Genomic DNA, 13,582 nt, shown 5'->3' on the forward strand with positions numbered 1-13,582 from the left:
ACTAAGCTATTTCGTGTCTAAAGGTTTTTCTTTTATTAACACAAAATAGAAAAAATAGAGGTTACAAATATAATATATCATGCATATTTCGGTTTGAGATTTTAAGAACTGCGTTGAAGAATTAGAGCAAACAATGTAAGACATTTTAGACAACGGCGTCCTCTGCTGGTTGTCTTTTAAATAACAAGCTGAGGAGAAGGCACTCGTCTTATTTCGGGAACGTTACGGAAATACACGATCGATAAATCTCTCCGCGACGAAAGGCTAATAACTAAAGTACCAAGACGTGTGAACGCTGATTGGTCACCACGAGACTGCTGAGGAGGACATACAGAGCACGACCAACGAGATGCACAACATCAAATGAGGCTGTGATGCAGAAAAACTTTCTGAGGATATTTCAAAAGGTTAAATAGAAAGGTATGTGACTTTCATCTTAGTAAACTTTTTCTGTCATCAGCAACGGTGCTGCTGCTGTGTTGAATATGCGCGCACCTGCGTAATATTATGACTGCATTGCGCTTCTCTGAGTTTGAAGTGTATCATGACGTCTTCATTTGTCTTTTTTTGGGTCATCTGCAATAACTACATTCTGCATAAACCTAATGGAAGAATAAGTGTAACCTATAATTTTGGTTTTCTAAATGCTCTGATAAGGAAAATTAAATGGTCATATTAACACATGCGATTAGTATTAAGTATATTATGAATATTATATAAGGTTAGATTATTAATATTAATAGCAATGATATTTAATAATAATAATAACTATTATTTTATTTTTTTGTATTAATAAAATGCAAATACGTAATATTCGCATTTTAATCGAAGCAGTTTTTTTTTTTTTTTTTTTTTAATTAACTACATCCAACACCTACTCACTCATGCTCAAAAATACACACAGGGCTGTACTGGTTTAATTAGCTTAAAGGATCAGTGTGGGTGCGGGAGATCTGCACCTTGTGCTCGTTCACGTGGTTTGTGTGTCTGAATCTGTCAGGACCTCTTTAATCTGTCCCTGTTCAGACCTGACACGTGGTGTGACAATACCAACAATCTGCCAGGATGAAAACAAGTGCACACCAAGTGGTGTAGACAGTCAGAGAGTCAGCTATACAGTTTGATGGAGTGGCTGCTAATGTGTCTGAGTGGTTGTTAGGGTGTTGCTATGCAGTCAATTGAGTGTTCTGGGTTGTTTCTAGGTTGCTGCTCATGTCTTTTGTCCATTCTGTTGTATATAAAATAAGAAAGCTTATTAGGTCAGTACAGGCTGAAGGTCTGAGCCAAGTTTGGTGGATGTAACTCTAGTCTGAAAGTTTGGGTTTTAGGATAATAAGCTTAAACGCACCACCAGTTTGTCCAGCTAACAAAATAAGTGAATCTTGTGCACATACTTCAAGGTATAGCTGATCAAAAATGAAGTCAATGTATGGAATTTGTGATAGGGCAGTGCATTTTTTCTCAGTGCATCACGTAAATGTACAAACTTTTATCTCATTCATTAGTCATGTTCATTCATCTAAGTCAGCAGTTTTATTTGATCATAAATGAACGAGAGTGAGTTAATTAGAGCCTAAATAAAAAAAAATTCACACCAGAGGAACATAATTGCATTTACTTTGGGCACATCATTTAGTTTCAGAATGTAGCGGATCATTAATAAAAGCTTATCAGAGTTCGGCCATGTTCATTCAGTCAACAAGTATAGTTAATCATAAATAAATGCAAGGAAGCTAAAGTAGTTTCTTCGGTGTGACATTGCACTACTGTCCCAAACAGAAAACGAGAACATTGCGCACAAAAATAACATAAAATTAAGGAACTTACTTAATTTTATAGTGTTTTATTTATGGTTTCCTAGGGATTTGTGACATATGGAGGCAATACATTTTTATCAGTGCATAATGTAAATGTACACAATTATTCATAGGAGACCTCTTTTGCTTTTTATTCTTATTGTTGAAAAACAGGAAATAAACTACAGTTAACCTGATAAATTCATTTATTTTGTTGGCTGGTCAAACTGGTGGTGTGTTTAAGCTTATTATTCAAGGTTCTGCATCTTAAAAAGAAGGCAATAAAAAAGCAAAACAGAAAAAGGCTTAATATTGCCTATACAACCCGAATTCTGGAAATGTTGGGATGCTTTTTAAATTTAAAAGGAAAACTAAAAGACTTTCAATTCACATGAGCCAATATTCTATTTACAATAGAACATAGAGAACATAACAAATGTTTAAACTGATAAGTTTGACACTTTTATCCACTAAATTAGCTAATTTCAAATTTGCTACAGGTCACAAAAAAGTTGGCACGGGGGCAACAAAGGGCTGAAAAATTAATTTTGAAAAGATTCAGCTGGGAGAACATCTAGCAAATAATTAAATTAATTGACGTAACATGATTAGCTATAAAAGGGATGTCTTAAGCCCGATTCGGACGGTAATTGTTTCTCATATGGATGTCTGTAAAAATTAAATCTACATATCACTTCAGTGATAAAACTCATGCATTCGGATGGTGATTTATTCACAATGGAGGAGCGAGTTCTGTGATCCTGCGAACCAGAGAACGTGCTGCTCACGTGGCCAGTCACATGATTGTCTGCTGTAAAATAAAATACATTTTATTTACAAATGTATTCTTATTATTGTGTAAAATGTATTTAAAAATACTTATGTAAAATTTATTATTATTATCCCAAGCATATTTTATAATATATAATCCTATTTATTGTTTGATTATTTAAATCTCCTGTTTAAAAATAGGAAAATAGACGCGCTATAGTTTTATATAATTATACGCAATATATATCTGTTTATAATACAGATTTTAATATTGTATTGCATACCTGCCATAATATAGACCCATTTCGAATGTTTACAGGCTTTTTCTTCTCTTTCTGCTCCCAGTCGCTGTGGTTTAGCAGTTATGAAGTATTGTTCTTTTAAATACTTTCCAGAATTTCAGAAATAAATATGTATGCAAATTACACCGAAATACAACGTTACCTTACGGTGTTCGGGAGTGCTCAAAAAGGGTTTAAACACTGAATTTTGATTCGATTTTTTCTCGTGGATTCAGATGTGGATTCAGACGGCAATTAAATTGTCACACAAACTTGGTGTTTGTCAAAAAACAGTAGGGGATTTTTTACAGGGATTCGGATGGCATTAAAATCACCAACTACCCCCTGGAAATGGTGAAAATCACTTATGTCCCCCTGAGAAACCGAATAGGGCTTTAGAGAGGCAGAGTCTCTCAGAAGTAAAGATGGGCAGAGGCTCTCCAATCTGTGAAAGATTGCGTAAAAAGATTGTGGAATACTTTAAAAACAACGTTCCTCAACGTCAAATTGCAAAGGCTTTGCAAACCTCATCATCTACAGTGCATAACATCATCAAAAGATTCAGAGAAACTGGAGAAATCTCCGTGCGTAAGGGACAAGGCCAGAGACCTTTGTTGGATGCCCGTGGTCTTAGGGCCCTCAGACGACATTGCATCACTCATCGGCATGATTCTGTCATTGACATTACTAAATGGGCTCAGGAATACTTCCAGAAACCACTGTCGGTAAACACAATCCGTGCCATCTGCAGATGCCAACTAAAGCTCTATCATGCAAAAAGGAAGCCATATGTGAACATGGTCCAGAAGTACCGTCTTGTCCTGTCGGCCAAGGCTCATTTAAAATGGACCGTTTCAAATTGGAAAAGTGTTCTATGGTCAGACGAGTCCAAATTTGACATTCTTGTTGGAAATCATGGATGCCGTGTCCTCCGGGCTAAAGAGGAGGGAGACCTTCCAGCATGTTATCAGCGTTCAGTTCAAAAGCCAGCATCATGGTATGGGGGTGCATAAGTGTATACGGTATGGGCAGCTTGCATGTTTTGGAGGGCACTATGAATGCTGAAAGGTATATAAGGGTTTTAGAGCAACTTATGCTCCCCTCCAGACGACGTCTATTTCAGGGAAGGCCTTGTGTATTTCAGCAGGACAATGCAAAACCACATACTGCAGCTATTACAACAGCATGGCTTCATAGTAGAAGAGTCTGGGTGCTGAATTGACCTGCCTGCAGTCTAGATCTTTCACCTATAGAGAACATTTGGCACATCATTAAACGAAAAATACGTCAAAGACGACCACGAGCTCTTCAGCAGCTGGAAATCTATATCGGGCAAGAATGGGACCAAATTCCAACACCAAAGCTCCAGAAACTCATAACCTCGATGCCCAGACGATTTCAAACTGTTTTGAAAAGAAGAGGAGATGCTACACCATGGTAAACATGCCCCGTCCCAACTATTTTGAGACCTGTAGCAGGCATCAAATTTGAAATGAGCACATTTTCACCAAGTTATGAGAGTAATGCAATTTCAATTCTCTGTATATATGTGCCGTACATGTGGAAGAATTGACAATAAAGCAGACTTGACTTGTCTTGACTTGACTTTTGTGCATAAAATTGTAACATTTCTCAGTTTAAACATTTGTTATCTATGGTCTATTGTAAATAAAATATTGGCTCGTGATTTGAAATTCTTTTAGTTTTCATTTTATTCAAATTTAAAAAACATCCCAACATTTCCGGAATTCGGCTTGTAATTTGATGATGCTGATTTCATAAATATCAATAAAACTTTCCATCATGTACAGTTTTTAGAAAATTTAATGTCAAAATTACCTGACTTTACAAAAGTAAGCTTTTTTTAATGACATCATGAAAATCTTTTTTTTTTCATAATTTTCAGTTGTCTCAAATTGTCATGATTATAATATAATTTGTACTTAAAGATGTTGTATTAAATTAGAAACTGTGTAATAGAAGCCATTTCACTAATGATCTCAGACACTTGTGCCATGTTGTGTGTATATTATAAGCTGCTTTTCAACATTTTAGCATTGGTTTGTGAAGATTTGGGGCTGGAATAAGGAATCGACTGAGTGTCGAGGTGCTCTGGCAGGTTGTGTGGGTGTGCTGGAGAAACACTGAGAAGACGTGCTGATTCAGCACAATCACATCCCACTCTTTCCCCGAGCACCCATTAAAAGTGCTCTCGCTGCTTCCTCGGGTCTCTCTGGACCTGGACCCACTGTCGTAACAAGATGATCGGAGCAGAACCGCAGAGCGATCAAAAAATAATGCGTTTTTGCAGATTGAGTCTGTGTTGAGTTTGCTGAGTTTTGAAAATAAGGCTTTTTACAAACCCCTCCCATCTTTCTCAGCTCTTACACTGATCTTAAACAACTCAAATCTCTCTTTCCCTCTTTTGCTGTTTTCTGCATTCCGTCTCTTTCAGATTTCTAATAGGGTCACATCAGGCTGTCCAATATGATGAAAGATTGCCTTCAGTTCCTCATTGAGCCAGCCAAGAAGCTCAAGTTTCGTCTGAAGGTACAGTGTCATTCATTCATTCATTCATTTGTTGCAACAGAGGATTTTTTCAGTAATTTGTAGAAACTCAATATCAGAAAAATTATATAATTGTGTGTATTAGGGATGGGCTAGGTAAATTGCTTGCTATGAACTATGAACTTCAACTACAGACACTTTTATTTACGATGAGTTGATTTTTATCAAAATAACTTAGTCGTGGAGTCTTTTACACCACAACTAACAATATTTCCAGCAAATAAAGTAGTGTACTTGTTTATCAATGAGACAAAATGAAATGTGAGACATGTGGCGTATGAAGAAAATAAGGCAAATTAAGGTAAATATCACTTGTGAACAGAATATATTTTTACATGTCACTTTTATACTGAATATAGTTATTTACAGTCAAGGCACATTTGTCAAAACATATGAAGAAATTATGAAATATGATTTAATTATTTAATATGAAAACATGATTGTGTGTATTTTGGATAGACTACATAAAATGTTTGGCACAACTACATGTGATTTTATGTCACTTTTATTAAAACTAGTTTAGTTGTGGCATCATCGCTACAATTTTTCCTGCTACAAATTGAAATGTAAGATGAAGAAAATACAGAAAATATCACTTGTATATTTGAATATTTATATTCTTTTATTTTATTTTTATTTTTTAATATAATAATTTCCAGACAAGCTGTAACTGTTAAACTTGTGGAAAATGTGTAAAAATATTGTTTTATTATTGATTTAATATGAAAATATTATTATGTGTATTTGGGATAAATAAAATGCTAGCTCTGAAATTAGTCGACAGTTGTAATCCAAATACTGTCATTTCCAGCCCGTAATGGAACAATACAAAATTTGAGATGTGGTGGAGATGTTCTTAACTTTCAAAAAAAAAAAAAAATTAAGTTTAGCTATTATATTCCTTGATGGAGCCTTAGTTACTCCATAAATCCCAACTGTCTGTGCAGGAGACGCGGAAGAGGGTGAAACATGTGAAGAAAGAGCCATTAACAGAGAGTCAGCTGTTTATAATGGAGCACGCGCGAGAACTCAACAGGATCTGTCAGGTAAGACAAATATATGGTTGCATTGTACCTGTCCCTGGCTTTTCTCCAGCTCTGTAGTCAGGTATTGAATACATTTCCACACACATTTTCAAACTCTGTGTATCTGTGCTGTTAGCTCTTATGCTGATGTTTTTCAGAGGTCAGATATTCTGGCTCACATCTGGACCGGAGAGGACGTATGGCCTCCACACGCCTGTCGAGAGTTCATTGTGGAGACCGCCAACATCCTGGAGATGAAGGTTAGAACCTGAGCTGAAATGAATCATAGGCAATTTACTGAATTGAACAACAAATTCAACACGTTTATATTTTGTAAGCTGCTTCATCAAGACTAAAATAGAATTCTGGGAAGTTTATGAGATTGCTCAGAAGTTTAAGAGGAGATTCATGAAATTATGAGAATTACTGTATAATGAAATATAAATGTTATGTATGTTATGTGTATGTATAATAATTTGTGTAATTCACACTGAAAAAATGAAATTCATATTTTTATTCAAACATTATAAGAGCAGTGAAATTAATTTGAATTCTACTTCTGGTAACACTTTAGTATAGGGAACAATTCTGACTATTAACTTATTAAAACTATTAAAAGACTATTAAAACTTCTACCTTACTAACTATTAATAAGCAGCAAATTAGGAGTTTATTGAGGCAAACTAGTTAAGGTTTTGTTAATAGTGAGATTTGAACCTTAAAATTAAGTGACACTACTTCCTTGTACGGAATAAAATTAGAAATGTAAAAAGCATTCTCAGTTCTTTTGTGAATGATTCACAATCCTGTTCCTCAGTAAATATAGTCGCCTGATTTTCCTGTACTCATTTAGCCACAGAAGACACACTCTATTTTTCAGACAGCTGTTGTTTCTCAGGATCTGCATGGCTTTAATTACAGGCTGATGTTGGTTGGTTCAAGCCTCGTGTTATATTTAGAAAAAATCCTTCTTTAGACACAAACTGCCACCAGTCCCCATAGTAACCAGCTAGTCTGTTTCTATCAGGCTGACTGACAGCTCCAGTGGCTTAAGGGTTTAAAATTCTGTCAGTTTTCAAAGGATCAAGCTCTAATCGTGGTTTGTTTTTAAGTTATAGTAGAGTCTGCAGTACTTTTGTGTCCTTGAGCAGTAGTTCACTCCAGGGCGTCCGCCTCGTGGATTTAGTGTACTTTTAAAAAAGCTTGTTGTCAGCACATTGTGTCTGAGAAATCAAAGTAATTGATTTGAGTTAGACACGGGCTGTTTATTAAAAAGGTTACTGCGTCATAAATACCAGCTCAAGGCGCTCAAGTTATCTGAGGCAATTATTTTCAGAGTTACTGATATTGAATCAAAAATACTGTATGCTGCAAAATGTAATTGCATTGAGGGATTTAGATCAGAATTCTCTAGATGTGGTTATTAAAGATTTTATGTCATAGATATGATACAGACATTCAACTGTCCATATGTAGTTTATATTCATAAACTAAAAAAGCCATATGACTGGAGATTTCAATATTCGAAAGCACCATAAAAGTCCATAACCTACATGCTATATTCCAGGTCTTCTGTTTTTTTCTCATTATGCAGGAAAATACTGAGACGCCTATGCAAGTTTATGCTGATCTGCATCCAGAAAAGCGGGACTGGAAGAGTCAGTTACTGAGTATGCTGGAGCAGGGAGGAGAATATGACATGGGCCCGTACAAAAGGATCATTATGGACTGGACCAGAGGACAGCGCAACAGACATCCGGTGGGGAAGATTCAGAAGATGCATCTGCATATACGCTATCAAATCTAACTTCATAAGATGCATTCTTGGATGCTTTTCAAACAGTATTGAAAACATTTGTACAAAACATATAAAAAATAATAATTGCAAAACAAATTCATAGGCAGACATACATTGTATTTGTCTACAAAGCATAAGGTAATTTAATCAAGCGTGTACAAGCTTATGTCTGGTAGTTTATATGAGCCTCTATATAGCAAATACGTTTATATTCATAAATATATTAATGGTTACAATATTCTCTCATTTTGTCAGAGTAATTGGTTTGTTAGTGTGTAATTTAATACCAATCCAAGCTTTAAATGAAGCATCTTACTCTCTCTATGGGTCTTAGTCTCCGGTTGCTCTCTGATTAAGAATTAAGATATTAACCTTGCTATGATCCTCTTGTCAGACTGGGTTGATTACAAACGACCTCACTGACTGACCTGAGAGAGACATGCACAGCCCGCAAAGCCATATAAATTAGACTTACCGTATTGTTTTTCATTTAAAATAATGACAGATTTGCCAAACGCTTCTAGCTTACTGCATACTGCATGGTGTAGACGATATACTACCAGGGTTTCTGTAGGTCTTAAAAAGTTCTTAAAGGGACAGTTCACTCAAAAATATTTTTTTTTGTCATCATTTACTCATACTCAAGAGGTTTTAAGCCTGTATGAGTTTCGTTCTTCTGTTGAACACAAAATAAGATATTTTGAAAAATGTGGGTAACCAAACAGTTGCTGGTAGTCATTGAATTCCATAGTCCATTGAATTCCATAGTATGGAAAAAAATATATACTGTTGAAGTCAATGGCTACCAGAAACTGTTAACCAACATTCTTCAAAATATCTTCTTTTGTATTAAGCAGAAGAAAGAAACTCATTAAAGGGATAGTTTGCAATTCAAATATGTTAACATCCTCAAATCAAGGATGCCATTTCAATAAAGTGAATAAAAAAAAAAAAACTTGAGTTAGTGTTGCTAATATAAATTGTGTGCTCTGTAGACATTTACATTTAGACAACGCATTGACGTATTGTGTTCCCTTCAATTTTTTTTTTTTTTTTTTTACTTGGTCTTTAAAAGACATAAAACCGGCAGAAACCCTGACTACCTCCAATTTTTCCAAAATAAATGGAAAAATTTATTTTGATAAATAAATTACAAAATATATTTACCTCCAAATAAATGTTCTTATTTGCATCTATGGTTCCATGCAGAAACTTTGACATCCATGGAACTTTTCCATTGCATAAAAGATTCTTAAGTGGAAAAATGTTCCTCGGCTTACTAAATGTTCTTCTCATTAAGAAAGCCTTTTTTTAGGAAATGTTCACTGAAAGGTTCTTTAGGGAACGGTTCTTCTGTGGCATCGCTCTTTTGCAACCTTTATTTTTAAGAGTGTATGCATTATGCAACATTACCTGAATAAATGCAGTTTGCTCTTCCATATACTGAATAGCTAAACAGCCCAAACTCACATCATGGTTGAGGCAGATGAATTGAAGCGTCTCAGAGCCGCAGTGTTAACACTCTTCAGGGTGGTCAGCCTTCAAATGGCTAGCTATTAGCTGTCACACATTAACCTGGATACGAGAAAGCATTTAAACATCAATAAAATTACACACTTTTAAGTCTATAGAGACATGTATCCTTTCAATATAACATTACCTTTCTCATGGCTAATCAATAATTCATTCCTTTTTCAGAGTCCTTGTTTTTTTTAGGAGTAATTTGTGTGTAACTCAATATCAGTAAATACTGTTAGTGAAGTATCATCTCTCGTTCTCTCATTACAAACAACTCCATTGACCTGCCTTTGACATGGGCACAAATTAACATTTTTGAAAACTTTGAATGTGGCTGTTTCTAAAATGTCTTATAAAAAAAATCTATATTTGCTTCTGGTCTTTCTCTCTCAGCACGGTATCTGGCCGGGTGAGGCGGTGTTGTTGATGCTGGATGACGTGGAGTTGCAGTGGAAGCGGGGTCACCTGTCACACCTGCAGTCTGCTGTGGAGCTGCTCATAGGGGTCGTTCTTGGGGAACATCTGGACAAGGTGTGATGCCTCTGAAAACATATGAAGAGTTCATTTGCAAAAACAGATAACTCAGTTTTTAACAATTTTCAAAAATCATGTTTTTTTCATTGTGCACTCCATTTAATCTCAATAAAACTGCAGTTGGGTTATTTTAACTAACAATAAAACACAATATAAACATGATAACATAATACAAAAACGGAGTTATAAACTCTTTATATACAACATTCAAAGACTTTCCATAAATTAAAAATTAGCACATTTAATTTTTAATTCATCTAATAACCAGCAGCACTGACATTAAGCATGACTGTGTTTTGTAGGAGCTCATTACAAGGCTGTGGCTGGTACAAAAACAAAAGACCCAGAAGATCGGTGAGAAGGCAATGACATTAATGTCCCAGAATTGATTTTGAAGGATAGTTACCTACAGATGCTGTAAGTGATTTCTGCTCCACTAGTGGCACCAAGTGGAATTTCAAAAACAAAGCTCATAAATCAGATAGTCTGGTATTTTCTGGAATACAATACTGTATATTCCAAAAATCACATACAGCAGTTTTATTAGTTTAGACATGAAAACAGGCTTTCTGGTAATCTTTCTCTCTCTGATCTTCTTTAGATTGCGCAGGCTACATTCCACACATAGGTGAGAGGTTAATAGGTTCATCAATCTAATAAAACATTTTTTTATGTAATTTAAATGCATTGAAATTCAGCAGCTATAGTCATCAAGGCTGTCAATGCAATAGTTTCTGTTATTTCTAATATTTATTTAGTAACACAGAAATGTTGCTTTTCGTTTCAGTGTGGAACTGGATATGTGATGCTGCAGGTATGTGTCAAAAGTTTAGGTTGATAAGGTCTCTTGTGTCTTTTTAAGTCACCAAGACTGCATTTATTTGATCAAAAATACTACGGAGGCCGAGAGAGCTAAACGCGCTGCAAATAGAAAAAACACCTGCAAATTAAGAAAACAACTTTGACAACACACGCGCTGCAAATGCTCACAACACAACCAAATAAAGAATGTTATTTGCAGCGCGTTTCTTTATTTGGTTGTGTTGTGAGCATTTGCTGTCAAACTGATGAAGATGTTTTCTTGATTTGCTGGTGCTTTTTCTATTTGCATGTGTTTTCTGAAGTTGCAGTGCGTTGAGCTCTCTCAGCCACCGTAAAATACAATAAAACAATATTAGTGGACTGGTGGTGGACGAGGAGACACCACCCCTCACAATGTAGAGCGCTTTGAGTGCTTAGAAAAAAAGCAGAAAAGCGCTATATAAATGTAATGAATTATTATTATTATTATTATTATTAAAATGTTTGTAAATATTTCTTTTAGTGCTGTCAAACAAAAAATTTATGTTTTTGTTAACATAATATATGTGTGTGTGTGCTGTTTATTTATTATGTATATATAAATACACACACATACAGTATATATTTTGAAAATATTTGCATGTATATACATTTATATTTATATTATTATATTTTATATTATATATAAATATATTTAATATATAAACAACATGTTTTTCTTAAATATATGCATGCATGTGTGTGTATTTCTATAAACATAATAAATATACACCGGTCACACTCATATATTATGTTAACAAAAACTTTTATTTTGGATACGATTAATCGCGATTAATCGTTTGACAGCACTAATTTCTTTCTATTTGAATATATTGTAAAATGCAATTTATTCCTTTGTAAAGCTGAATCATTCTAATAATAGCATTTTGTGGAAACCTTAAAGCATTTTTACTGGATTTTTTGATGAATAATAAAAATTCAAAAGAACTGCATTTATTTGAGATAGAATGTCCCTAATGTTACTTTTCACTAATTTAATTTAAGATAATTAAAAAGTGAAAGTGATATATATAAATAATAATTTTATATATCTACATATATCTACATCAAAATTAGGCAGTGTTTAAATTGGCAGTGTGCAGTTTTCTCTAGCCACTGTTCAATTTCTTGAGAACTGTAAGACTCCTTGTGGAAGACATAAATCTAACTATAAGTGCTGCTCTGTTTTACAGTGGAGGTGACTCTTGACCCAGAGACGGCCAACCCTGCTCTGGTTCTGTCTGAGGACTGCAAGCGCATGCAGTGCGGTCTGGAGCGGCATGAGGTTCCCCACAGCCAGCGCCGCTTCGACGGCTGGTGGTGCTGTCTCGGCTCTGAAGGCTTCTCGTCGGGACGCCAGTACTGGGAGGTAGAAGTGGGCGACCGTGATTGGCGTCTCGGGGTGGCCAAAGAATCAGCTCTCTGCAAAGGCTACAGACCGCTGAACACCCAGAGTGGATACCTGACCCTCAGGCTGGAGCGGGGCTCCGAGCTCAAGGCCCTGACCACACCACCCACACCCCTTCCCCAGTCGCTCGTCCCGCAGAGGGTGGGGGTCTATCTGGACTATGAGGAGGGGCAGCTATCCTTCTATGACACCCAGAAGCGTGCACACATCTACACATACAGCGAGAGGTTCACAGAGAAGCTTTACCCGGTGTTTGGGACGGTGGAGATGGTGCGTGAGATGGTGATCAGGCCTGCAGACCTGAGGGAGCGATGTCTCTGTAAGGGACAATGTCTGTTCTGCTAATAATGAACACACAATCCTTATGCACACAGATATGAAAAAAATTACACACACCATAAAAAAACAGTAGTTGATCAATGCTTACAAAAAAATAGAAGCATAGAGAGAATTTTTTATTTTTTAGAGTAGATAAAGCTGTGAAATCTGCACCACTAGCATCACTAAGGAAATGTTAAAATACCGTTGTTTACAATCTGATTGGTCAAATGACTGGTCACAGAGAGAGCTGCAGTGATGATATTTTTTGTAGGCCAGTCTGGAAGTTTGCATAAATCTGATTCCCTCAACAAAAACCCCATAGGATTTTTCCATTTGCTTTTGTAATGATGGTAATTTAAAGCTTTTGGATTATTACAGAAAATAAGATCTGTTACCAAAAAGTTCATATTCACAAATGAACACAACTTTTCAAAACACAAATTTTGAAGCCTAAATACAGTTGCCAGAAGTAAAAAGCTAAATGTAGTCTATAAACTAACTACACCATGGTTGCATGACTTCAATGTCACCATCACTTCTGACAATTCTTTGTTTTTTTTATAATTTTTCCCTGAAAGTTTGTGAATAGTTTGTAAGACCATGATTATAAAACTCAGTGAGGCTGCGAAAGCAGACATGTGAAAGATGAGTTTACCTGTTCAGCGTGACGTTTGACCTCTATAGTCCCATTTAGCCACTTGTTAGCAACTGCCTTGTTCAAG

At 35.7% G+C, this 13,582-nt stretch overlaps 1 protein-coding gene across 1 annotated transcript; it reads left to right on the top strand.

The window, feature by feature from the left end:
- Positions 1-324: 324 nt before the first annotated feature.
- Positions 325-12,966, top strand: LOC306849749 (uncharacterized protein). The gene is made up of 10 exons (XM_079385028.1): positions 325-420; positions 5,304-5,398; positions 6,364-6,462; positions 6,600-6,701; positions 8,036-8,200; positions 10,151-10,288; positions 10,594-10,645; positions 10,893-10,919; positions 11,079-11,105; positions 12,325-12,966. Exons 2-10 carry the CDS (start codon positions 5,336-5,338, stop codon positions 12,882-12,884), a joined length of 1,233 nt encoding a protein of 410 aa, XP_079241154.1. The 5' UTR covers positions 325-420; positions 5,304-5,335; the 3' UTR covers positions 12,885-12,966.
- Positions 12,967-13,582: the final 616 nt, after the last annotated feature.

The sequence above is a fragment of the Barbus barbus genome (genome assembly GCF_936440315.1).
Source record: "Barbus barbus genome assembly, chromosome: 29".
In the NCBI taxonomy this organism is placed as follows: Eukaryota; Metazoa; Chordata; class Actinopteri; order Cypriniformes; family Cyprinidae; genus Barbus; species Barbus barbus.